General features: G+C 45.7%; 1 protein-coding gene across 1 annotated transcript in view; it reads right to left on the bottom strand.

Moving 5' to 3' along the window:
- Positions 1–27,722, bottom strand: part of HACD1 (3-hydroxyacyl-CoA dehydratase 1) — a 77,188-nt gene that overhangs the window by 28,356 nt on the left and 21,110 nt on the right. Inside the window, exons 2-3 of the mRNA XM_044294351.1 lie at positions 12,222–12,339; positions 9,777–9,795 (exon numbers count right to left, since the gene is read on the bottom strand). Of these exons, the coding sequence (XP_044150286.1) occupies positions 9,777–9,795; positions 12,222–12,339 (137 nt within the window). The remainder of the gene's footprint in view (positions 1–9,776; positions 9,796–12,221; positions 12,340–27,722) is intronic.

Below are 27,722 nucleotides of genomic sequence, written 5' to 3'. Positions count from 1 at the left end.
AGCTGCCCTGGAGAATATCCGCAGAGGGAGGAAAGCGGACGCCTCGCCTGAGCCTGCAGCGGCTGCGCAGGACGAACCACCCACCTTCCAAGTGCCGACGGCGACAGCGGAGACCAGCGATCCCGACTCCGAAAGCCTGGACGACCAGATCGTGCGGCTGGAGCTGAAACTTCGGGAGCTACGCCAGACTGCCTCCGCCAGGATCCGGACTCCACCTGACCTACAAGAAAGAGGACGTAAGGACTCGGACGTCTCCGGGTCTAAGGTGAGAGTACCTGTACCTTCCAGCCGTCCCTCCTTTGTATCGGCACCTGCGGTGAGGCCTTCTTACGCTGTGCACCGGCGCACAGAGCCAGTCGTTCCAGAACCCACCGGACCGCTTGCAGCAGCGGTACCCAGGCCAGTGCAGCAGCCCACGATTGTAATGCCTGCTCCGGTGAGGTCAGCGACTGTGATAACCCCTAGGCCTATGGGGCCAATACCTATTAGGGGTCCATTTATGTTACAGTTGCCCCCCAATACTGTGTTGTGGGCACATCCATCGATTGAACCTCAGTACAGGCCCAATATACAAATGGAGCCAGGGAGCACCACTGAAATGCAAAGTGGATATGACTTGCCCCTGTGAATTGGCCTGCTAGGCCCTTGATGTTTGCTTTATTTACCAAGGGATCCTAAAGAAGATTTAAACCTTCCAGGACAGGAGTCCTTCGTTGTTTTGGCCCTCTGTTGCTGCTGCCAGTTACCCACGGCTCAGTGGAGGCGGTGAGCCACTGAAATACCACGTGCAGCAAGGCCATCTTGTTTACAGGACCTCCTGCCTGCTTTCTCAGAGTGAAAACCCAGTTGTGCCTGTTTTCATAAGTTGCACTCTTAACCCTTTAACCCCCTTTTCAGGTTGATTAAGGGTATTACAGCACTACTTTGATGTGTATGCCATTTAAATAATGTGGACTATTTTATGTGCTGCTATTTTATTATGCAACTGGAATTTGAAGGAATTGGGCCCAGGGATAGACTCAAATGCACATGAGCCTCTGAGATTTTGCTACTATTTTAAAGTATTGTGCCCAGAGATGGACTCCACCATGTGTGAGCCTCTGTGATTCTTACTGCTCTTTATAGCCTCCTTTGCCCATATCTTTACTTAACTGTGGATTATACAAAAAAGAAAAAAACCTGGGTACGGACTCATTTTATATGCTTTGAGCCTCCAAGAATTGTTATTTAATGTTTTACATTTTCCATGGACTACAACTGTTCTAACATGGACAATTTGCACTTAAAAAGTATTATATGGACTATCCTGGTATTTATTGTTACGCTGTGCCAGGTCAGCGCCCCTGTTCCCATTGTTTTATCCTGAGAGAAGAGAACGACGCCCCTTTTCACCATTACTTGCTCCTATTCCAGTGGAACTGCCTAATATATGTATACATATAATGTATATTTTGCAAATGTAGATGTGTTTTCCTGCTTTGCTTTATTGTCCTCATTACAGGTGCAGTATCCAGCTGTGCAGGGACCCTCCATGTTGCGCCGAGGACGGGCAACGTTATAGCGTGGGGGTATGTAGTGTCCCACTAGGTATGGGTGGGCACTACACAAGGGTCAATTGGTGTGCACGTTACTCTTACTCACAAGGAACAGAAATGTCATATTTAATTCTGCATTTAATGTATGTTTTAATGTGTTGTTATATGCAATGTACCCCTGTCTAATGCAGCAGCAGGCCTAGTTGGGTGTAGTTAGACATCCCAGACACTAGAGGGAGATAGGGAGCCCCTAGTATAAATGTCCAGGCCTAGACAGGGAGAGTTAGTGCAGAGTCAGGAGTCTGAGAATACACAGGTTAAGAAGCCTGCTCCTGACATGCAGCTGGATAGCCCTGGCTGCTAGTGATGTCCAGGAGGCTGTTGAGAAGCTCCAGCAATGCCTAAGAACAAGAGAGCCTAAGTTAGCTCTGAAGAGATACCCCAGTTGCAGGATTCAACCTCCTGGGAGAAACCGACAGTTACCCACCTGATAGGAGGAGGCGACCCAGGGTAAGCCAAGTGCCCCTGATAGGCAGAGGAACTTAGGAACCATAGCAAGTAGTATAATACCTGAGGAAGAAAGTAACCAAGGATATAAGCCACCCATTTAGGCATCCGGGCCTTGGGAGATATAAAGCCAGAGCAGGAGTTCTATAAAGGACACTGTACATTGATTCTGAGAAAGGTACAACCTGCTGCTGAGTGCTTGTGGAATTTACCCTCAGTGTAACTTGCATGACTATTGCCTGCCATACTTGTGAATAAGCCCCTTTTTGTGGAACTGTAATATAGAGACTATACTACTCCCTGCTGTACAAAGTTGGATTGTCCAGTAAAGTTTCCGTTTGGTTCACTGCATACTTGTGTACTTTCATCTTTCCAACCATCCACCGGCGTGCCACCGGCCAAAGGCACTGGCGTCACGAATACCACAGGGACCTTGCCCCAGGCACACAAAATACCTGTAACATCCAGGGCACCTCAACTACCATCAGGCCTGGTCCCTATCTACAGAGCGTGCCCCAGAGGAACCGTGTCTACCTCTCCTTCACTGCCACGCGCCTGCCCAGGGTTCTGCAAATATAGTGAGTACCCTCGATTGCCCATAACTGTGACCTCACTTCGTCATACCCTGCAGGTCTGGCGTGTTGCACATCACATTTACTGGTTTATTGTTAGGCTGTGTTAAATTCACTGTTGGTTTATTCTCTGTGCACCAATCTGTTTTATATATTCTCAGCTTCTTGTTCACTATATTGTTCAGTAAACTCAACTGCTGGGAAAGAACCGTTGTCTGTGTGGCATCGTGTACCCTCTGTACCTGTGGGCCCAGCCCTCGGCCTTCTTTCACTAATCTCAAATTCAGCACACGTGATAAAGTACTATAGGTGTAGAAGCCATTGCCAAGCCTTTGTTATCTAGCACTGCTAGTAGTTTCACTTTCTAGATTGTGAAGCAGTATGATGTAAAACACCTCCTAGGGCCTTAGGTATGAAAACTGGGTGTAGAAGTTTTTTTTTGTTGGAGGCAATACTATTTCATATACTCACCCCACAAATGTATGTTATTCAGGACATTTTTGTTGAAAACTGTTTTTTTCCCCACTTACTGCAGCATTTTGCATATTAACAATTTATTAAAGTTTTGTGTTCTAAAGTTGTATCCAATAAATATATTTTATGTTCTACCTAAATAGCTTGATTATTGTATCATAAGGGTGATAAAAAGCTTAAATTAAGTTATTGCTTAAACATGCGCCATGTATGTGGGAGTCGGAGTCGGGGCTTATAAGGGAATAAGGGAAAGAAATCACAATCACTGATGGAAATCACTGACCGAAAACTGATGTGTGAATGAGGCATACGTCTGCCACAGACTGGTATCAGGAGGGCTTTGTCTTTCTAACACATCTTCCATTCTTAAAGAGGACCTTTCATGGGTCCAGACATTATAAAATAAGTGGCACTTTAGGTAGGGCATCAAACAGGGATCTATCAGAGCTTACTATTATTCCTGGGCGCTGGTCCGTTCGCCCGCTGTGGCTGTAGTGCTGTCCAATCGTAGCGCAGAGCGTCACAGCTATGGAGGATTTTTCTCCCTGGCTGTGACGCTCTGCGCTGCGATTGGACAGTGCTACAGCCAGGGGAGAAGGAGAAGCCCACAGAGAAACCCTGGCGTCTCCTCCTCATTGCACCGATACTAGTAATTAGCATACCAGGCGCGAGAATTAACGGGGGGCCACAGTGGGCGAACAGAGCGGCGCCCTGGAATAATAACAGGCATGCTCAACCTGCAGCCCTCCAGCTGTTGCAAAACTACAACTCCCAGCATGCCCGAACAGCCTACAGCAGGGCATTGTGGGAGTCGTACAACAGCTGGAGGGCCGCAGGTTGAGCATGCCTGCTCTATTAGATCCCTGTTTGATGCCCTACCTAAAGTGCCACTTATTTTATAATGTCTGGACCCATGAAAGGTCCTCTTTAATTTGCCAGCAGTCTAATTTGTAGTAGGGTCTCCCGACAGTCTCCTATTGGCATATCTAAGGGGAAAGGAGGATTGGGCATGTTGGATTTCAACATGTCTGATCCTTCAGTTTTGCCAGAGACACAAGGGGCACATTTACTAAACTGCTTGCGCCTGTTTTTGGTCTAAAAAAATTTTATTTATTTTTTTGGCGCCAGTTTTGGAGGCTTTTGCTCCTTGTTTGCCTATTTAGATTTTTTAGACTAAGGCCTCATATACACGACTGTATGTATTTTGCGGTCTGCAAAAAATCAATCCGCAAAAAATACTGATGGCGTCAGTGTGCATTCTGAATTTGGCGGAACGGAACACCTGGCCCCTAGTAGAACAGTCCTATCCTTGTCGGTAATGCGGACAATAATAGGACATGAGGGAATAAATGTGTATCAGCGGCTCTAAACCTACTGTGTCAGCTAATGGTACGGTGCACAACCCTTAGCCCTCATGCACACAACAGTATTTTTTTGCGGTCCACAAAAAGGGGTTCCGTTGTTCCGTGATCCGTGTCCGTTTTTGTTTCCGTGTGTCTTCCTTTATTTTTGGACGATCTCCAGACATGAAGGAAAGTAAAAAAAAATCTAAGTCAAGTTTGCCATGCAAATGATAGGAAAAAAACGGACGCGGACGACAATCTTGTGTGCCTCCGTGTTTTTTCACGGACCCATTGACTTGAATGGGTCCGCGAACCGTTGTCCGTGAAATAAATAGGACAAGTCATATTTTTTTCACGGACTGGAAACACGGATCACGGACGCGGATGACAAACGGTGCATTAACTGAGTTTTTCACTGACCCATTGAAAGTCAATGGGTCTGCAGAAAATCACGGAAAACGGAACAACGGACACGGGGCACAACAAACAATGGTCGTGTGCATGAGGCCTTAACGACCTACCCCTGGTCGAAATGAATAAAGTGATAAATGAGTTCGGCCTCCTCCCACACCCCTCCGATCATGAGACCCAACACGATCACGTGGAGCAACGCGGAAGGTCCCAGACATACAACGGCTGCAGCATCGCACGCCGACTGAGTCCTCCAGCGAACTATTACCGGACAGAAAGTCTGCAGGAGGGGTAAAGTACATGTGCCATACATATCAGTGCAAATGTCTCTATTGTAGCTGCGGTTTGGTGCATACCTTCAAGAAGGGCTGCCGTACAAGTGTGGCTGTAAAAGTAATGACACCAGCTAATATCGCTGCTAATGCAGCCTCTGATAATAGATTGAATACCTTATCCTATCTAAGAGACATATGATTATAACCTGATGACCCGAATTTTTCTGAATCAACCATACAACAAGTCTCTTGTCGCATTGACTTTCATTCATTATCCAAAGGTCTTCAGGGCACCGAAAATTTTGGTCACATATCTGACACAACTATAACCAATCATAGGACTGCACAATTGTGTGACTATTTCGGGGATCTTATGGTGACAAACTGCGTGATATATAGGATCGCACAAGCATGCGATCTTTTTGGTGATCCCACTGGTGACCAACTGTGTGATATACGTTTTTTGATGATCTCGCTGATGACAAACTGTGTGATATATGTTATATCTGATTTTTGTCTGCTTTTAATAGTGACCCGCCATTATAGATTGTACCACAATATTTTATCCAGTAATAAATCTTATTTTATCTACAATTTGATACCACCTTGTCCATTTTGGCATCGGATAGTTGAGTGCCCCCTACTGCTCACTCACTCAATAATAGGACATGTTCTATTATTTTGCCGAACGGACATACGGAAACGGAATGCACACAGAGTACCTTCCGTTTTTTTGGCGGACCCATTGAAATGAATAGTTCCGCATACAGTCTGCAAAAAAAACTGAACGGATACGGAAAGAAAATATGTTTCTGTGCATGAGGTTTTCTAACTTTTGTGACTATTTTCCAGTCTATTTATGTAGGTGCGCCTTTTTTGTGCTTGAATTTGTTGCAAAAACAGTCAAATTTCTTCTCCGCCCCAGTGGTGAAGGGCGACTTTTTTATTTTATTTTATTATTAAAAGTCGCACTTTCCTGGAGACGTGACTTTTCTCCACAAAGATGCGACTTTTTCATGCACAAATAAACTAGACCAGTCTACAAGGGAATATGATGCCATGCCATGAGTAAGAGCGCTTTTTTGCACTCAAAACGCGTAGGTTTGTACTAAGTTTTTAATCATCACTTTTTCCCTGGATTGATAGTGGAATTTTAGAATTTGCACAATTTCCAATGCTGGACATTTTTGCTCTTTTGGATTTTAAGGGGATATGAACCTGTCTAACTGGAAAACGACCACCAGAGGTCAGACTAATGACAATATGCAGAGTCTAATGCATAAGCTGCTGTGCGCCTTTTAATTAATACTCTGCTAAAGAAAGATAGACAAATGAAATCCGCCTGTCTTATAGCCAAAAACAGGCGAGCTTAATAAATGTGCCCCACAGTGTTTCCCTTTCCCCATGAAAAGTCAAGATATGTATTTGGCCAAGCATGTATGTTGATTGGGGAGATAGCAGGGGGTTGAATTAAAGTTCAGCTTTCTGATGTACAGTTGTGTTCAAAATTATTCAACCCCCACTGAAATTGAGTGTTTTGGCCAGTTTGACATTGATTTTGATCATTTCAGTCATCTTGTTTACAATTAAATCAGAGGCACTTGTAAGTCAGACAAATATAACATAACATTTATAATGAAATAACCACAAATGTATTTTCTGTGCTCACATCATTATCAGTTTTATTCAACCCCCAAGTGACATTCAGTCTTTGTACTTAGTACAACATCCTTTTCCAGTTATAACAGCTTTTGAACGTGAAGCATAGCTTGACACAAGTGTCTTGCAGCGATCTACGGGTATCTTCGCCCATTCTTCATGGGCAAAAGCCTCCAGTTCAGTCACATTCTTAGGCTTGCGCGCTGCAACTGCTTTCTTTAAGTCCCACCAGAGGTTCTCAATCGGATTTAAGTCTGGTGACTGCGATGGCCACTTCAAAATGTTCCAGCCTTTAATCTGCAACCATGCTCTAGTGGACTTGGAGGTATGCTTGGGATCATTGTCCTGTTGAAAGGTCCAACGTCTCCCAAGCCTCAGGTTTGTGACGGACTGCATCACATTTTCATCCAATATCTCCTGGTACTGAAGAGAATTCATGGTACCTTGCACACACTGAAGCTTCCCTGTACCTGTAGAAGCAAAACAGCCCCAAAGCATGATTGACCCCGCGCCATACTTCACAGTAGGCAAGGTGTTCTTTTCTTCATAGGCCTTGTTCTTCCTCCTCCAAACATAGCGTTGATCCATGGGCCCAAACAGTTCTAATTTTGTTTCATCAGTCCACAGAACACAATCCCAAAACTTTTGTGGTTTGTCCACATGACTTTTGGCATACTGCAGTCGACTCTTCTTATTCTTTGGAGACAACAAGGGGGTGCGCCTGGGAGTTCTGGCATGGAGGCCTTCATTACGCAGTGTGCGCCTTATTGTCTGAGCTGAAACTTCAGTACCCACATCTGACAAGTCTTTTTTCAGTTCCTCAGCAGTCACCCGGGGACTTTTCTCCACTTTGCGCTTCAGGTAGCGCACAGCAGTCGAAGTCAGCATCTTCTTTCTGCCACGACCAGGTAGCGTTTCAACAGTGCCCTTTGCCTTGAATTTGCGAATGATGCTTCCTATGGTGTCTCTTGGTATGTTTAACATCTTTGCAATCTTCTTATAGCCATTGCCCTTCCTGTGAAGAGAAATCACCTCTTCTCTTGTCTTCCTGGACCATTCTCTTGACTTCACCATGTTTGTAAACACACCAGTAAATGTCTAGAATGAGCTGAGTATCACAGTCCTTTTAAATCTGCCTAATTGGTGCTTATTATGCTTGATTGCTGCTCCTTGACATCCACAGGTGTTTTCAATACCTGATCGAAAACACTTGAATGAACCTCTGTTCTTAAGAGTGGTAGTCTTTAAGGGGTTGAATAATTGTGTCAATGAAGAAATCACAAAAAAAAACATTTAATACTGTATTACAAAAACAATTGATGTCATTTTAGTTGCATTTGGTTCTTTAAAAAGTCCTTGTAAGATTTTATTCTGAACACAATTACAAATGTACACTAAATTCCCTAAAACTCTTTACAGCATTGGGGGTTGAATAATTTTGAACACAACTGGTATATGACTAATGTTGAGCGAATCGAAGTAAACTATTCGAAGTGGACTTTGATCCAAATTTCAAGAAAAATTTGATTCGCCGCAAAGCCAAATTTTACTCGTGCTTTGTGTTAATGAATCAATTTTTCCTAAAATACTGGCTAAAAGTAAAAATAAAATTATACTCGCCTCATCCACTTGCTCGCAGAGAGGCCGTCCAGTCCCGTCTTGATAGAAGAAAACCTGCCAAAGGATCTGATGTGAGCGTGATAACCTCGTGATGATGTCACTGCGCGCTCCAAGAGTGATCACGTGGTGACGTCATCACACTCGCCACAGGTTCTTTAGTGGGTTTTCTTTAATCAAGACGAGAGCGGACAGCCTCTCCATGAGCAAGTGGATGAGGTGAGTATAATTATTATATTTTTAACCCCTGAATGGCTTAGGCCTCTTGCACACGACCTTATGTATTTTGTGGTCCGCAAAAAACGGATCCACAAAAAAAAACGGGTGACATCCGTGTGCATTCCATATTTTGCAGAACGGAATAGCTGGCCCTTCATAGAACAGTACTATCCTTGTCCGTAATGCGGACAATAAGGGTCCATTCACACTTCCGTAGAATGGGTCTGCATCCGTTCCGCAATTCTGCGGAATGGGTGCGGACCCATTCATTCTCAATAGGGACAGAAAGGATGCGGACAGCACACATTTTGCTGTCCGCATCCGCATTTCCGGCCCGCGGCTCGGTACTTCTGGTCCACGGCTCCCGAAATAGCGGACAAGAATTTCATTTCTATAGGGGTGCCTACCCGGTGTATTGTGGATCCGCAATACGCTACAGACGTGTGAATGGACCCTAATAGGATATGTTCTATTTTTTTGTGGAACGGAAATACGGACATATGGAAACAGAATGCAAACGGAGTAACTTCATTTTTTTTTGCGAACCTATTGAAGTGAATAGTTCCGCACACGGCCTGACAAAAAAACGGAACAGACACGGAAAGAAAATACGTTTGTGTGCATGAGCCCTAATCCTGTTTTCTCTAGCAGATCTGAGATGAGTGCAGCCATTCCTTCCCAGCGCCTTTTTCCTCTGAGCTGTAGCAGAGGAGCTTCACTACTGAGCATCTACATAAAGGGCGGCACACATTCATCTCAACTAAAAGCCGAGATCCTTAGATCGGGAAAAGAACATACATTTATAGGACATTTCATCATTTTCCCAAATTCTTATAAAAATATATTCAGCACATACTGCATTGAACTAACAGATGCAGCGATCAGCGCTGAACGCGGCATCTGAGGGGTTGAATGACGGGGGTGACGCGATCAGCGTTCCTCATCATTGCGCCCACTCCATACAATGGAAAGCAGCTCATGAAGATTCAATTCCTAACTAATCAAATTTCTTGTTGAAGTTCCGCCGAAAGCTGCCGAATCGAATTGTTCAAAAACTTTGCTCATCTCGTCATTAATATACAGACATTACCCAATAGACAGGACACACAGAATAAGAGGAAAACTGTATATGTTGTAATTGTATTGATATATGTAAAAACTCACCAAGTGCGCAATGAACCAACTGAAAGAGAGAAAAACGTAATTATAGATTTGGTCAAATACTCATAATTCAATAAAAATGCACACACAGGAAAAAACTATCATCTATCGGACCCCATCACTTTTGTGTGGCCCCCTTACAATACTTAAAGGGGTTGTCTCACTTCAGCAAATGGCATTTATCACGTAGAGAAAGTTACAAAGCAATTATTAATATATTGTTATTATCCATATTGCCCCCTTTGCTGGCTGGATTCATTTTTCCATCACATTATACACTGCTCATTTCCATAGTTACGACCACCCTGCAATCCAGCAGCAGTGGTCGTGCTTGCACACTATAGGAACAGGTGCTGTCCTGTCCTCTCTGGTGGCCAGTACCGTGACGCACATAGGCTGATGCCTCTTCCTATAGTGTGTAAGCACGACCGCCGCTGCTGGGTTGCAGGGTGGTCGTAACCATGGAAATGAACAGTGTATAGGTGACGATCATTATTATTTTCCCTTATAACATGGTTATAAGGGAAAATAATAGCATTCCAGAATGCATAGTACAATAGCGCTGGAGGGGTTCAAAAAAATAATTTAACTCCCCTTAATCCACTTGCTCGCGCAGCCCGGCTTCTCTTCTGTCTTCTTTTTTGCTGTGTGCACGAAAAGGACCTGTGGTGACGTCACTCCAGTCATCACATGGTCCATCACATGATCCATGATCCATCACCATGGTAAAAGTTTGATGAGGATTTTCCGCAGATCTCACCCTTCCATTGAAAAAGGTGAAATCTGCACAAGAAAAACGCAACAACAATTGACATGCTGCAGATTTAAAAAATCCACATGGCAAGTCAACTTTCCACATTTAAAAGCATAGTGTACATAAGATTTGTGTAATATCATAAAGTTTGGGGCAGGCCCTTTCCTGTTCCATAATGACAGACGCACAGGATACGTTTTTTTTTTTTTTGTTCTTCTGACGAATCAGTGAATGAAATGGAGATGTGAACTCTCCCTTACCAACGCGGGGCATGCAAGTCTCTCCTCTGGCATAAATTGTATTAAATTTGCTGAGGAAAGGTTACGTCAAGTTTTGCCCACTTTGAGAAAAATGTCTCAAAAATCTGCAAAAATCACAAGGGGAGATTTATCAAAACTGGTGTAAAGTAGAACTGGCTTAGTTGTCCATAGCAACCAATTGGATTTCACCTTTCATTTTCCAAAGTAGCTGTGAAAAATAAAAGGTGGAATCTGATTGGTTGCTATGGCCAACTAAGCCAGTTTTCCTTTACACCAATTTTGATGAATCTCCCACATAATTATAATTTTTTTTTACATAAAAATGGTCTGCAATAAAATATATGACTTTTTAATGCCTCAGAAGCAGCAAATATCACTATATAATGGAGTTTGTTGTGGAGAAACTGAAGATGCTGCACAGAGACCTGAACTCAACCCCATCAAACACTTGGGGCCTTTGATGGGGCATATGAACACCTCCAGTCAGTCCTTGTCCCCCATCTTCAGCGCTGACCTCACAAATAATATTTTTTTTTGGCTGAACGGGCGCAAATTTTCCACAGAGACACAGGGGGAGATTTATCAAACTGGTGTAGAGGAAAACTGGATTAGTTGCCTATAGCAACCAATCAGATTCCAACGTTTAGATCTCCTTTGGAAAATGAAAGGGTCACTCTAGTTGGTTGCTATGGGCAACTAAGCCAGTTTTCCTTTGCACCAGTTTTGATAACTCTCCCCCATGTTGTGGAAAACCTTCCCTGAAGAGTGGAGCCACAAGCAGTGGGTTAGGTCCATATTAACGCCCAGGGGCGTAGCTGAAGGCTCATGGGCCCTGGTACAAGGGTTCAGCTTGTGTGCCGTCCTTCCCTCAGTGCCTTGTGGACAAGGGAAGTACATAGCCTTCATGCTGCCTGATGCAAATACGGAAATACTACCCCCTATAGCTACGCCCCTGTTAAAGCCAATGATTTTAGAATGGTCTCCTAAAGGTATTTTGGTCAGTTGTCCACCTACCAAAGCTAGAGGAAAAGGAAAAATTCACAAAGTTACCCATGGCAACCAGTTAGATTCTCCTATTTCAGAGGCCCATTGGAAAATGAAAGCAAGAATCCGGACAGCTCCTCCTCTTTAGTCACTGGTTCCAATAAATCCCCCCAAAATGTCTCCATACAACATTGTCATCTAAAATGATTTGCTCACAGTTTATATATAATTATACAATTATAAAAACAAGCGACTTCATACTAACCAACATTTCAGTTGGTAAAATCGGGACGTCTAAACCCCGCCCATGGAAACGCCCAGACTCTGCCTGGGAACACCCACTTATGGGCGAGGTTTGAATTAACCCCCACCCATGTTTGGCCTAGGAAAACGCAAATTTGCCAGGACTGTCCCACCAAATTCGGGACAGTTGGCAACTATGCGACTTACCTCAAGTAAAGCGAACGTCTGGAAAAACTTAAGTGTCTTCTGAATACTCTTGTATAGCCCTTTGTGTGTTCTCTTCCCCATGTAGAAGCGACACATAGCGATCGCAAGAACCAACCACCTGCAAACAGAGAAGATTCACAAAATGACATATTTCTATATGGCGCCATAGGATTCTAAAAAGTGTCCTCCAATTTAGTTGTTAAACAGACATCTGGCCAAAATTGATAGCCTCGGATTCACATGATCCGCAAAACACAGTTACTGCCCTATGATAGAAATGCCTATTCTTGTCCACGAGAATAGGGCATGCGCTAGCTTTTTTGCAGGGCCGCGGAACGGAACTAAGGATGCGGACAGCACACTGTGCGCTGTCCACATCTTTTCCGGCCCCATTGAAATTAATGGGTCTGCACCCGTTCCGCAAAATTAGGGAACAGATGCGGAACCAGAAATACGGTCGTGTGAATGGACCCTAATAGTGTTGTATTTGGAGCCAGAATATTTCGCCATTTTTATTTTGTGCCATGTGTATGAAAAGTGTTGTAAATTGTAAATGATGCATACAAGCGTTATAACCCAGACCCGGGTGCAACCAGTGTAAATAGTTTATTATGTATTGTTACGTATTTTTTTATGTTTTAGCTGTTATTTCCACAAAGGTATGGATGGCAAATGGTTGGCAGGGAACAGGGATAGCTTCCCTATTCCTCCCCTCTTGGTCAGAGTGGGCTGGTCCTGCTTCCTGTCAGGAAAAGCTTAGGGCCAGTTCACATGGAGTTTTTTGGCGCTGATTTTGGAGTGTTTCTGCCTCAAAATCAGCTTCAGAACAAGTCCAAAAATGGCTCAAAACAGCCTCCCATTCATTTAAATGGGAAGAAGCACTTCCTGCTTTTTTAGGGTGGGTTCACATCACGTTTTAGGTCTTCTTTGATGTATACATTAGAAAACATGAAAGGATACAAAAACGCAGCACATCACATTCTTGCATCCTGTACAGTCCGGTAAAAAAAGTATACCTTTTTTTTTTTACAATGAAACTCTATGATGAACGTATGCCAGTGTATGGCATCAGTGTGACACATCTATTTAAAGGGGTTCTCCGGGAATTAAGAAAATGAAAATACCTAAATATTACTTTTTTTTAATAAATATATTCCCAATCCCAAATACCTTTCATTAGTTATAATGGCTTGTTTTGTCTGGGGAGCAATTATTAGGAGAAATAAAATGGCCGCCGTCCTATCAATACACATAAAACCTGTCTTAGGGCTCTTTCACACTTGCGTTCTTTTCTTCCGGCATAGAGTTCCGTCGTCGGGGCTCTATGCCGGAAGAATCCTGATCAGTTTCATCCTAATGCATTCTGAATGGAGAGAAATCCGTTCAGGATGCATCAGGATGTCTTCAGTTCCTGACCGGAACGTTTTTTGGCCGGAGAAAATACCGCAGCATGCTGCGCTTTTTGCTCCGGCCAAAAATCCTGAACACTTGCCGCAAGTCCGGATCCGGAATTAATGCCCATTGAAAGGCATTGATCCGGATCCGGCCTTAAGCTAAACGTTGTTTCGGCGCATTGCCGGATCCGACGTTTAGCTTTTTCTGAATGGTTACCATGGCTGCCGGGACGCTAAAGTCCTGGCAGCCATGGTAAAGTGTAGTGGGGAGCGGGGGAGCAGTATACTTACCATCCGTGCGGCTCCCGGGGCGCTCCAGAGTGACGTCAGGGCGCCCCACGCGCATGGATGACGTGATCGCATGGCACGTCATCCATGCGCATGGGGCGCTCTGACGTCATTCTGGAGCGCCCCGGGAGCTGCGCGGACTGTAAGTATACCGCTCCCCTGCTCCCCACTACTACTATGGCAACCAGGACTTTAATAGCGTCCTGGGTGCCATAGTAACACTGAACGCATTTTGAAGTCTTCAAATGCTTTCAGTTCACTTGCGTTTTTCCGGATCCGGCGTGTAATTCCGGCAAGTGGAGTACACGCTGGGTCCGGAAAACGCAAGTGTGAAAGAGGCCTTAATCACACAGCAGGACAAGTTACTTCACAACACTGAGGTAAAGAGCTGCCTCATCCTCCTCTCTGCTCTCAGCGATTATGATCCTGAATACATATGATAAGATCTTCAGCTGAATCTCTGTAGGAATGGAGTTCATGAGGAGACATGAAGTACAGAGAAGAGGATTGGGATGTAGTAATAAGCAGCAGCACTTGAATGCAGTCTCCATTACCACAGCACCACGTTACCACTGTCGGTCCTGTCCATCCTCTCTGCATTTCATGTCTCCTCATGAACTCCATTTCTACTGAGATTCAGCTGAAGATCTTATCAACTGTATTCAGGATCATAATCCCTGACAAGCAGAGCAGAGAGAAAGATGAAGCAGTTCTATAGCTCACTGTTCTGATTTGGCGTAGCTAGAAATGACTGGGCCCCACAGCAAATTTTTGAATGGGGCCCCCCTCCCACAGTAATTATTTTGCAACCCCTCCCTTTCATGCCGCCCCCATTCCTGTAGCTAGTAAAGATCGGTCTCAGACCAGGCCCGGCAGCTGTTCCATCAGTTTTCTACACTGTCTATACTGTCACTGTATATAATTTCATTGTGTAATACTGTTGAGGGGGCCCTGACAAAATCTTTTAGTTCCCCTCCTCCTGGATGGGCCCCTTCTGGGTCAGGGCCCCAAAGCAGCCGCTTCCCCTGCTTCCCCTATAGCTACGCCCCTGGTTCTGAAGTAACTTGTCCTCCTGCGTGATTAGGACAGGTTTTGTGTGTACTGATAGGACAGCGGCCATTTTATTTCTCCTAATAATTGCTCCCTAGACAAAACAAGCCAATATAACTAATGAAAGGAATATATTTATAATAACGTAATATTTAAGTATTTTTATTTTCTTAATTCCCAGAGAACCCCTTTTAATGTATATATTTTTTGTGGATGACAAAAACCTGATGTAAAAAAAAAAAAAAGAATTAGCATGCCCTATCTTGGGGCAGAATCAGCGCTGAATCTCCAATTTAAATGAATAGGAAGCAGAAAATAATAGCTCCATAAAAGTCCATGTTTTTTTTTCTGTGCACTTTCTGCACTTTTTTTGGGCGCAGATCTGATTTAAAAACCTCAAGCTAAAAATTCAGCTTTTTATTGAAGTCAATGCTTTTTTTATTATGAAAAAAGACACGTGTATTCAGCGTGTATTTCAAAATCAGCTGTGTGAACTGGCCCTTAGTGGCAACCCTAAAACAGAAACCTATTTTTAAAATTAACTATCATATTTTTTATTTATTTGCTAGTGTATTAGAGCTAGGCATGTATACCTGAGTTAGTCTGTCACTGATTGTCAAAAGATCTGTAATTACCTTATTATAAAAGCTTTCATTAATGTCCCCTATCCCTTTCCACTAGTGTCTTAAAAGACCAATGCTATGTCTTACCTGTCTTCCCTTCAGTGTAAACAAAAAGACAGAGGGGCGGTCCTCCACACTGCATGCCTGCAGTGGTTCAGAGTGAGGAGGCGTGTCTCTCAGTAATCCGATCTGACTGGCTGGCAGGGAGCTGCTGGCTACAGCAAGTGTGTATGGGAAGTAAGGGAAGGCAATTTTGGCCTCAGAGAACTGGCAGAGCAGCCATCTTGAGAAGATCCTCATATTGTAGGGTTCAAAACAGCCTTAACTGCCTTAACTAAGGGAAAAGTTCAGGGAAAGCATAGGTATGTGAAGAAACTAAAGACTGCTTTATGCATATGCTAAAACATATTTTTTTTTTATGAAAACATGAAAATTTTTCCAAGCATGTCGACCCAATATACTACCCACCAGACACGATGCTACTGGTCATAGCATCCTGTAGATGGGTATTATGCTATTTTCAGCCCGACAACACTGTTTCAATGCATCTGATTCTGCCTCAAATGCTTGAGTTGTCCAATCCATTCTGCTCAGTGATGATGGCGAATGATAACTAACAACCAATGTTATAATGAACTCTCCCATTATTCTGTTATACACTGCATCCTAATCAAAGACTACAGGGAAGGGTGTGCCAACCAGGGCATCAGATTTCTACTACAGTGTAGAACAGTCCATCTAGGTGCCAGGAAGACCCATTTCTCAAACGTCACATATCAAAACCTGGGCTGTGAGTTGAGGACATTCATAGTTTCCTAGAAGCAAAGAATTCCCAGAAGCTGCTATGTGATCCAAACAAGTTTGTACTTTATATTACTTCAAATTTCAGAATCAGGACGCGTTTCGGCACGTCCAGCCAGTTGAGAAAGGTTGGACGGGCCGAAACGTGTTGTGATAATGAAGTAAAATAAAGTACACACTTGTTTGGATCACATAGCAGCTGCTGGGAATTATTTGCTACTGATTTGGGGATCGACCCTTCCCGCTGCAGAGATACCGTACCGAGGAGACCAGTAACAGAAGCACGACTGATACACATGTGCAACTGCCAGGATCAGATATAACTCCGATCCTGGCACTTTAACTCTTTCATTAAGCCTCCAGCTGCCATAATGGGTATTAGAGACCATATTTAGAACCAGCTGATCACAACACAGGGGAATGTGAATAAATCTGGCATGTGAATAACCCCATAGACTAGTATTGTTCTTAAAAAAGATGTGCGATGACCGTTCGTCACACGTCGTATTAATGTAGCCTAAGGCTTCCCCCAGGGTGGCGATGGTTGCTTTGGCAGCTGCAGACCCAGCAGCAGCCTACAGGTCTTCTATTTGGTACTACCAGAGGCAGCAGGTATAATACTGACAAGCAATGAATAAGTAGTGTAGTCTATTATGAAGGCGATGAAAGCATCACATGTTGAAATCCCTTTGTGGGACTAACAAATATAGAAAAATAATTCATTGTACAAAAAAGAAATAAAAAATAATTAAAGTGACTCAGTTTATTTAGAATAAAAGAAGCTATCCTGGAAAAGAATGACTAAAACTACACTCACCTAAAGAATTATTAGGAACACCTGTTCTATTTCTCATTAATGCGATTATTCCCAAAACGCGTCTTGGTAAACGCCATACACCTGTCGAAATCTCTTTAGTCGCATGGCCATGCAGACAGGACTTTAATATTCGAAATATCGAATTTCCAAATCATCGAATCGAATATAAGAAGGACGTCACTACCGGACCAAACAGGAAGCCATGTAAGTGCAATTCCGTGAATACTACTGAACGTGGCCATTGAGGAGAGCAACGTGAGACCCCAATGTCTCATACATCACCCGGTGTCTCTCAGCCGCTCCCCGACAAATACTGCGGACACAAGTGGATTATTCCTACAAAGAGGAGGTAAGCGGCAGAACAGCCGAGAATACCGTTATCCTTTTCTTCTGTTAATAATACTTCGGGATTGAAGTCTGACATAATAAAAGTAGTAGTCAATTGCATAGGCATTTATAACACCTTTCACCTATCATTGTGGTCAGAGCGGACTTCTGCTGGAAACCAAGGCCATATCAGAAGGCCCTATAAAGAACTCTAGATACCACTCACGCCAGAGGATCGAATAGCCTTTTGGACATTGATTAATATCCATCTATACCATTGTGGTTATATCGATGTATTTTACTTGTGTTTTTTAACTTGTTTTTTTTTACTCGTTTTATATTGCTACTCACTTGTTTTATATTGCAACTTACTTTGAATAAATGTGTGCTTTATGGTAGAGTGCTCGTCCAAACATATTTCTTTATTTACAAAGTTATCATGTTGTTTAACCCAAGCAATGAACACCATAAAAAAATTTAAAGTGATCAAGAAAGTACAGCTCCACTTACAGAAAAATAAGGGTCCGTTCACACGTCCGTATGAATGATCCGCATCCGTTCCGGAACTAGTACATGGATTGCAGGATAAAACTTACCAGGAAAGGTTAAAGGACCTTAAGGCCCCATTCACAAGTCCAAAATTTCGTTCCGCATTTTGCGGAACGGAATTGCTGACCCATTCATTTCTATGGGGCAGCACGATGTGCTGCCCGGATACGGAATTGCGGACCCGCACTCCGGTTCTGCAATTCCGTTCCCCAATTGCGGACAAGAATAGGCATATTCTATTAGTGCCGGCAATGTGCGGTCCGCAAAATGTGGAACGCACATTGCCGCTATCCGTGTTTCGCGGATCCGTGGATCCGCAAAACAGGTTACAGACGTCTGAATGGAGCCTAACATGTATAGCTTGGAAGAAAGATGAGACAGAGGGGATATGATAGAAACTGCTAAATACATAAAGGGAATCAACAAGGTAAAAGAGGAGAGAATATTTAAAAGAAGAAAAACTGCTACAAGAGGACATAGTTATAAATTAGAGGGGCAAAGGTTTAATAGTAATATCAGGAAGTATTACTTTACTGAGAGAGTAGTGGATGCATGGAATAGCCTTCCTGCAGAAGTGGTAGCTGCAAATACAGTGAAGGAGTTTAAGCATGCATGGGATAGGCATAAGGCCATCCTTCATATAAGATAGGGCCAGGGGCTATTCATAGTATTCAGTATATTGGGCAGACTAGATGGGCCAAATGGTTCTTATCTGCCGACACATTCTATGTTTTTATGTTGCGGAACGGATCCAGACCCATTCATTTTCAATGGGGCTGGAAAAGATGCGGACAGCACAATGTGTGCATTTCCGGTCCGCGGCTCCAAACTTCCGGTCCGCGGCTCCGCAAAAAAATAGAACATGTCCTATTCTTGTCCGCAGCTGCAGACAAGAATAGGCATTTCTATTGCGCTGCCGGCCCGGTATTTTGCGGACGTGTGAATGGACCCTAAACGTTATTGCTCTCAGAAAAAGGCAACATGAAAAAGTGAACAACAAAGATTTGATGAAATTGATATAGCTGTAATCATACTGACCGGCAGTATAAAGGTACCATGTTTTTGCAGCATGACGAATGGCTCAAAATTTAAATTGTAAAAAAATAAATAAAAATGTCCTAAAGGCATTAAAGGTGTTGTCCAATTTAGAAAATATATTTTCCTTTATGTAGATCTTATGAGGAAATTGAGTAAATAGAGGGGTTCACAGTACGGGATAGTCCTAATCTCTTTGTTAGGCCTCATGCACACGACCGTATGTAATTTGAGGTTGGCAAAAAACGGATCCGCAAAAAATATTGATGATGTCCGTGTGCATTCCAGATTTTGCGGAACGGAACAGCTGGCCCCTAATAGAACAGTCCTGTCCTTGTCCGTAATGCGGAAAATAATAGGACATGTTCTATTTTTTTTGCAGAACGGAACGAACATACGGAAATGGAATGCACACGAAGTACCTTCCGTTTTTTTTGCTGACCTATTGAAATGAATGGTTCCGTATACAGTTCGCCCAAAAAAACGGAATGGACACGGAAAGAAAATACGTTCGTGTGCATGAGCCCTTAGAGTGAAGAGCGGTTACAATGAGTCTCTCTCGCTCTGATGAACTTGTCCTATCCTGGATTACACTCCACAGGTTTGAATGTGTAATGCTCAGCTTCTCCTGTGGGGGTGCTGCAAGAAAATGTAATGCTTACTGCCAGGTCTCACCACAGATTACAGCTGATAGCTGGGAGTTCAAGCAGGTGGACTCTTCATGATCAGCTTATATTTAAGGATCACTACTAACAAATAGGAATTGCCCAAAGCGGTAAACCCCTTTACTTTCATTACATAACTTTAGAGCAGCTCCAAACCTCCTGCATCAACAAAGAGTTAAATGATAACATCCTGGTTATCTGCATCTTCAGTTCTGGAGATACAGAATTATGGAAGTAAAAATAACTTCTACGGAAAATGGGAGCCCCTCTCAGGTCACTGCAGAGGACCATAGGGTTTTTAGTGTCTTTATGTGAACACAAGCTCATGCGGGGCTGGAGAGGAGGATTGGAGTGGTGGTGGTGGTGGCAATGAGGACGGTCATAGTCCACACGGTGGCTAATCTCTCCTCCAGCACCCACTTCCTTCCCGTGCGTGCAGTGATAGGAGGGGCGCAACCCTTCTTCCCATTGGGGCACACCCTGGATTTTGAGGTCTCCTGTCTGGTGGTGGCTGGGGGACTTTTGGTGTTAGATGATTAGTGGGGTGCAAGACAGGAGAACAGGGACCGAGATATGGAGACTAGGGATGAGCGAACTCGAACTGTATAGTTCGGGTTCGTACCGAATTTTGGGGTGTCCGTGACACGGACCCGAACCCGGATATTTTCGTAAAAGTCCGGGTTCGGGTTCGGTGTTCGTCGCTTTCTTGGCGCTTTTGTGACGCTTTCTTGGCGCTTTTTGAAAGGCTGCAAAGCAGCCAATCAACAAGCGTCATACTACTTGCCCCAAGAGGCCGTCACAGCCATGCCTACTATTGGCATGGCTGTGATTGGCCAGAGCACCATGTGACCCAGCCTCTATTTAAGCTGGAGTCACATAGCGCCGCCCGTCACTCTGCTCTGATTAGCGTAGGGAGAGGTTGCGGCTGCGACAGTAGGGCGAGATTAGGCAGATTAACTCCTCCAAAGGACTTGATTAATTGATCGATCTGCAGCTGTGGGTCATTGAGCTGCTGATACTCAATTGCTCACTGTTTTTAGGCTGCCCAGACCGTTTGTCAGTCACTTTTTTCTGGGGTGATCGGCGGCCATTTTGTGTCTTGTGGTGCGCCAGCACAAGCTGCGACCAAGTGCATTTAACCCTCAATGGTGTGGTTGTTTTTTGGCTAAAGCCTACATCAGGCTGAAGCTGTCACACCAAGTGCATTTAACCAGCAATAGTCTGTTTATTTTTTGGCCATATACTACATCAGGGGCAAGCTGCGCCTGTCACCAAGTGCATTTAACCCTCAGTAGTGTGGTTGGTCAAGCTATCACACCAAGTGCATTTAACCAGCAATAGTCTGTTCATTTTTTGGCCATATACTACATCAGGGGCAAGCTGCGCCTGTCACCAAGTGCATTTAACCCTCAGTAGTGTGGTTGGTCAAGCTGTCACACCAAGTGCATTTAACCAGCAATAGTGTGGTTATTTTTTGGCCATATCCCAGTCTAATTCTGTCAGTAAATCCATACCGGTCACCCAGCGCCTAAATACTAGGCCTCAAATTTATATCCCGCTAAATCTGTCGTTACCGCTGTACTGTTGTGGCTGGGCAAGTTATTTAGTGTCCGTCAAAGCACATTTTTTGTTCTGGGTTGAAATACAATTCCCAATTTAGCAATTTCATAATTTAGTGGTTTCTGCTATATCAGAGCTATTTGAAATCTATCCCTAAAAGGGTATATAATATTCAAGGTGCACATAGGGTCATTCAGAATAACTTCACACACAAGCTACTGTGCATTTCCAAGTCTAATTCTGTCAGTAAATCTATACCGGTCACCCAGCGCCTAAATACTAGGCCTCAAATTTATATTCAGCTGAATTTGAATACAATACATTGGGCCAAATAATATTTTTGTTGTTGTGGTGAACGATAACAATGAGGAAAACATCTAGTAAGGGACGCGGACGTGGACATGGTCGTGGTGGTGTTAGTGGACCCTCTGGTGCTGGGAGAGGACGTGGCCGTTCTGCCACATCCACACGTCCTAGTGTACCAACTACCTCAGGTCCCAGTAGCCACCAGAATTTACAGCGATATATGGTGGGGCCCAATGCCGTTCTAAGGATGGTAAGGCCTGAGCAGGTACAGGCATTAGTCAATTGGGTGGCCGACAGTGGATCCAGCACGTTCACATTATCTCCCACCCAGTCTTCTGCAGAAAGCGCACAGATGGCGCCTGAAAACCAACCCCATCAGTCTGTCACATCAACCCCATGCATACCAGGGAAACTGTCTCAGCCTCAAGTTATGCAGCAGTCTCTTATGCTGTTTGAAGACTCCGCTGGCAGGGTTTCCCAAGGGCATCCACCTAGCCCTTCCCCAGCGGTGAAAGACATAGAATGCACTGACGCACAACCACTTATGTTTCCTGATGATGAGGACATGGGAATACCACCTCAGCATGTCTCTGATGATGACGAAACACAGGTGCCAACTGCTGCGTCTTTCTGCAGTGTGCAGACTGAACAGGAGGTCAGGGATCAAGACTGGGTGGAAGACGATGCAGGGGACGATGAGGTCCTAGACCCCACATGGAATGAAGGTCGTGCCACTGACTTTCACAGTTCGGAGGAAGAGGCAGTGGTGAGACCGAGCCAACAGCGTAGCAAAAGAGGGAGCAGTGGGCAAAAGCAGAACACCCGCCGCCAAGAGACTCCGCCTGCTACTGACCGCCGCCATCTGGGACCGAGCACCCCAAAGGCAGCTTCAAGGAGTTCCCTGGCATGGCACTTCTTCAAACAATGTGCTGACGACAAGACCCGAGTGGTTTGCACGCTGTGCCATCAGAGCCTGAAGCGAGGCATTAACGTTCTGAACCTTAGCACAACCTGCATGACCAGGCACCTGCATGCAAAGCATGAACTGCAGTGGAGTAAACACCTTAAAACCAAGGAAGTCACTCAGGCTCCCCCTGCTACCTCTTCTGCTGCTGCCGCCTCGGCCTCTTCTGCTGCTGCCGCCTCGGCCTCTTCCTCCGCCTCTGGAGGAACGTTGGCACCTGCCGCCCAGCAAACAGGGGATGTACCACCAACACCACCACCACCTCCGTCACCAAGCATCTCAACCATGTCACACGGCAGCGTTCAGCTCTCCATCTCACAAACATTTGAGAGAAAGCGTAAATTCCCACCTAGCCACCTCTCGATCCCTGGCCCTGAATGCCAGCATTTCTAAACTACTGGCCTATGAAATGCTGTCATTTAGGCTGGTGGACACAGACAGCTTCAAACAGCTCATGTCGCTTGCTGTCCCACAGTATGTTGTTCCCAGCCGGCACTACTTCTCCAAGAGAGCCGTGCCTTCCCTGCACAACCAAGTATCCGATAAAATCAAGTGTGCACTGCGCAACGCCATCTGTGGCAAGGTCCACCTAACCACAGATACGTGGACCAGTAAGCACGGCCAGGGACGCTATATCTCCCTAACTGCACACTGGGTAAATGTAGTGGCAGCTGGGCCCCAGGCGGAGAGCTGTTTGGCGCACGTCCTTCCGCCGCCAAGGATCACAGGGCAACATTCTTTGCCTCCTGTTGCCACCTCCTCCTTCTCGGCTTCCTCCTCCTCTTCTTCCACCTGCTCATCCAGTCAGCCACACACCTTCACCACCAACTTCAGCACAGCCCGGGGTAAACGTCAGCAGGCCATTCTGAAACTCATATGTTTGGGGGACAGGCCCCACACCGCACAGGAGTTGTGGCGGGGTATAGAACAACAGACCGACGAGTGGTTGCTGCCGGTGAGCCTCAAGCCCGGCCTGGTGGTGTGTGATAATGGGCGAAATCTCGTTGCAGCTCTGGGACTAGCCAGTTTGACGCACATCCCTTGCTTGGCGCATGTGCTGAATTTGGTGGTGCAGAAGTTCATTCACAACTACCCCGACATGTCAGAGCTGCTGCATAAAGTGCGGGCCGTCTGTTCGCGCTTCCGGCGTTCACATCCTGCTGCTGCTCGCCTGTCTGCGCTACAGCGTAACTTCGGCCTTCCCGCTCACCGCCTCATATGCGACGTGCCCACCAGGTGGAACTCCACCTTGCACATGCTGGACAGACTGTGCGAGCAGCAGCAGGCCATAGTGGAGTTTCAGCTGCAGCACGCACGGGTCAGTCGCACTACAGAACAGCACCACTTCACCACCAATGACTGGGCCTCCATGCGAGACCTGTGTGCCCTGTTGCGCTGTTTCGAGTACTCCACCAACATGGCCAGTGGCGATGACGCCGTTATCAGCGTTACAATACCACTTCTATGTCTCCTTGAGAAAACACTTAGGGCGATGATGGAAGAGGAGGTGGCCCAGGAGGAGGAGGAGGAGGAGGAGGAAGAGGGGTCATTTTTAGCACTTTCAGGCCAGTCTCTTCGAAGTGACTCAGAGGGAGGTTTTTGGCAACAGCAGAGGCCAGGTACAAATGTGGCCAGCCAGGGCCCACTACTGGAGGACGAGGAGGACGAGGATGAGGTGGAGGAGGATGAGGATGAAGCATGGTCACAGCGGGGTGGCACCCAACTGCAGCTCGGGTCCATCACTGGTGCGTGGCTGGGGGGAAAGGCAGGACGATGACGATACGCCTCCCACAGAGGACAGCTTGTCCTTACCCCTGGGCAGCCTGGCACACATGAGCGACTACATGCTGCAGTGCCTGCGCAACGACAGCAGAGTTGCCCACATTTTAACCGTGTGCGGACTACTGGGTTGCCACCCTGCTGGATCCACGCTACAAAGACAATGTGCCCACCTTACTTCCTGCACTGGAGCGTGATAGGAAGATGCGCGAGTACAAGCGCACGTTGGTAGACGCGCTACTGAGAGCATTCCCAAATGTCACAGGGGAACAAGTGGAAGCCCAAGGCCAAGGCAGAGGAGGAGCAAGAGGTCGCCAAGGCAGCTGTGTCACGGCCAGCTCCTCTGAGGGCAGGGTTAGCATGGCAGAGATGTGGAAAAGTTTTGTCAACACGCCACAGCTAACTGCACCACCACCTGATACGCAACGTGTTAGCAGGAGGCAACATTTCACTAACATGGTGGAACAGTACGTGTGCACACCCCTCCACGTACTGACTGATGGTTCGGCCCCATTCAACTTCTGGGTCTCTAAATTGTCCACGTGGCCAGAGCTAGCCTTTTATGCCTTGGAGGTGCTGGCCTGCCCGGCGGCCAGCGTTTTGTCTGAACGTGTATTCAGCACGGCAGGGGGCGTCATTACAGACAAACGCAGCCGCCTGTCTACAGCCAATGTGGACAAGCTGACGTTCATAAAAATGAACCAGGCATGGATCCCACAGGACCTGTCCATCCCTTGTGCAGATTAGACATTAACTACCTCCCCTTAACCATATATTATTGGACTCCAGGGCACTTCCTCATTCAATCCTATTTTTATTTTCATTTTACCATTATATTGCGAGGCTACCCAAAGTTGAATGAACCTCTCCTCTGTCTGGGTGCCTGGGCCTAAATATATGCCAATGGACTGTTCCAATGTTGGGTGACGTGAAGCCTGATTCTCTGCTATGACATGCAGACTAATTCTCTGCTGACATGAAGCCAGATCCTCTGTTACGGGACCTCTCTCCTCTGCCTGGGTGCTGGGCCTAAATATATGCCAATGGACTGTTGCAGTGGTGGCTGACGTGAAGCCTCATTCTCTGCTATGACATGCAGACTAATTCTCTGCTGACATGAAGCCAGATTGTCTGTTACGGGACCTCTCTCCTCTGCCTGGGTGCTGGGCCTAAATTTATGAAAATGGACTCTTACAGTGGTGGGTGACGTGAAGCCTGATTCTCTGCTATGATATGAAGACTGATTCTCTGCTGACATGAAGCCAGATTGTCTGTTACGGGACCTCTCTCCTCTGCCTGGGTGCTGGGCCTAAATTTATGACAATGGACTGTTGCAGTGGTGGCTGACGTGAAGCCTGATTTTCTGCTATGACATGCAGACTGATTTTCTGCTGACATGAAGCCAGATCCTCTGTTACGGGACCTCTCTCCTCTGCCTGGGTGCTGGGCCTAAATATCTGACAATGGACTGTTGCAGTGGTGGCTGACGTGAAGCCTCATTCTCTGCTATGACATGCAGACTAATTCTCTGCTGACATGAAGCCAGATTGTCTGTTACGGGACCTCTCTCCTCTGCCTGGGTGCTGGGCCTAAATTTATGAAAATGGACTGTTGCAGTGGTGGGTGACGTGAAGCCTGATTCTCTGCTATGACATGAAGACTGATTCTCTGCTGACATGAAGCCAGATTGTCTGTTACGGGACCTCTCTCCTCTGCCTGGGTGCTGGGCCTAAATTTATGAAAATGGACTCTTACAGTGGTGGGTGACGTGAAGCCTGATTCTCTGCTATGACATGAAGACTGATTCTCTGCTATGACATGAAGACTGATTCTCTGCTGACATGAAGCCAGATTGTCTGTTACGGGACCTCTCTCCTCTGCCTGGGTGCTGGGCCTAAATTTATGAAAATGGACTCTTACAGTGGTGGGTGACGTGAAGCCTGATTTTCTGCTATGACATGCAGACTGATTCTCTGCTGACATGAAGCCAGATCCTCTGTTACGGGACCTCTCTCCTCTGCCTGGGTGCTGGGCCTAAATATCTGACAATGGACTGTTGCAGTGGTGACTGACGTGAAGCCTGATTTTCTGCTATGACATGCAGACTGATTCTCTGCTGACATGAAGCCAGATCCTCTGTTACAGGACCTCTCTCCTCTGCCTGTGTGCTGGGCCTAAATATATGCCAATGGACTGTTGCAGTGGTGGCTGACGTGAAGCCTCATTCTCTGCTATGACATGCAGACTAATTCTCTGCTGACATGAAGCCAGATTGTCTGTTACGGGACCTCTCTCCTCTGCCTGGGTGCTGGGCCTAAATTTATGAAAATGGACTCTTACAGTGGTGGGTGACGTGAAGCCTGATTCTCTGCTATGACATGAAGACTGATTCTCTGCTATGACATGAAGACTGATTCTCTGCTGACATGAAGCCAGATTCTCTGTTACGGGACCTCTCTCCTCTGCCTGGGTGCTGGGCCTAAATATATGCCAATGGACTGTTGCAGTGGTGGCTGACGTGAAGCCTCATTCTCTGCTATGACATGCAGACTAATTCTCTGCTGACATGAAGCCAGATTGTCTGTTACGGGACCTCTCTCCTCTGCCTGGGTGCTGGGCCTAAATTTATGAAAATGGACTGTTGCAGTGGTGGGTGACGTGAAGCCTGATTCTCTGCTATGACATGAAGACTGATTCTCTGCTGACATGAAGCCAGATTGTCTGTTACGGGACCTCTCTCCTCTGCCTGGGTGCTGGGCCTAAATTTATGAAAATGGACTCTTACAGTGGTGGGTGACGTGAAGCCTGATTCTCTGCTATGACATGAAGACTGATTCTCTGCTATGACATGAAGACTGATTCTCTGCTGACATGAAGCCAGATTGTCTGTTACGGGACCTCTCTCCTCTGCCTGGGTGCTGGGCCTAAATTTATGAAAATGGACTCTTACAGTGGTGGGTGACGTGAAGCCTGATTTTCTGCTATGACATGCAGACTGATTCTCTGCTGACATGAAGCCAGATCCTCTGTTACGGGACCTCTCTCCTCTGCCTGGGTGCTGGGCCTAAATATCTGACAATGGACTGTTGCAGTGGTGGCTGACGTGAAGCCTGATTTTCTGCTATGACATGCAGACTGATTCTCTGCTGACATGAAGCCAGATCCTCTGTTACAGGACCTCTCTCCTCTGCCTGTGTGCTGGGCCTAAATATATGCCAATGGACTGTTGCAGTGGTGGCTGACGTGAAGCCTCATTCTCTGCTATGACATGCAGACTAATTCTCTGCTGACATGAAGCCAGATTGTCTGTTACGGGACCTCTCTTCTCTGCCTGGGTGCTGGG

The sequence above is a fragment of the Bufo gargarizans genome, chromosome 5 (genome assembly GCF_014858855.1).
Source record: "Bufo gargarizans isolate SCDJY-AF-19 chromosome 5, ASM1485885v1, whole genome shotgun sequence".
NCBI classification, from domain to species: Eukaryota; Metazoa; Chordata; class Amphibia; order Anura; family Bufonidae; genus Bufo; species Bufo gargarizans.
The sequence above is the reverse complement of the archived record's forward strand: the minus strand, read 5'-3'. Positions and strand labels throughout refer to the sequence as shown.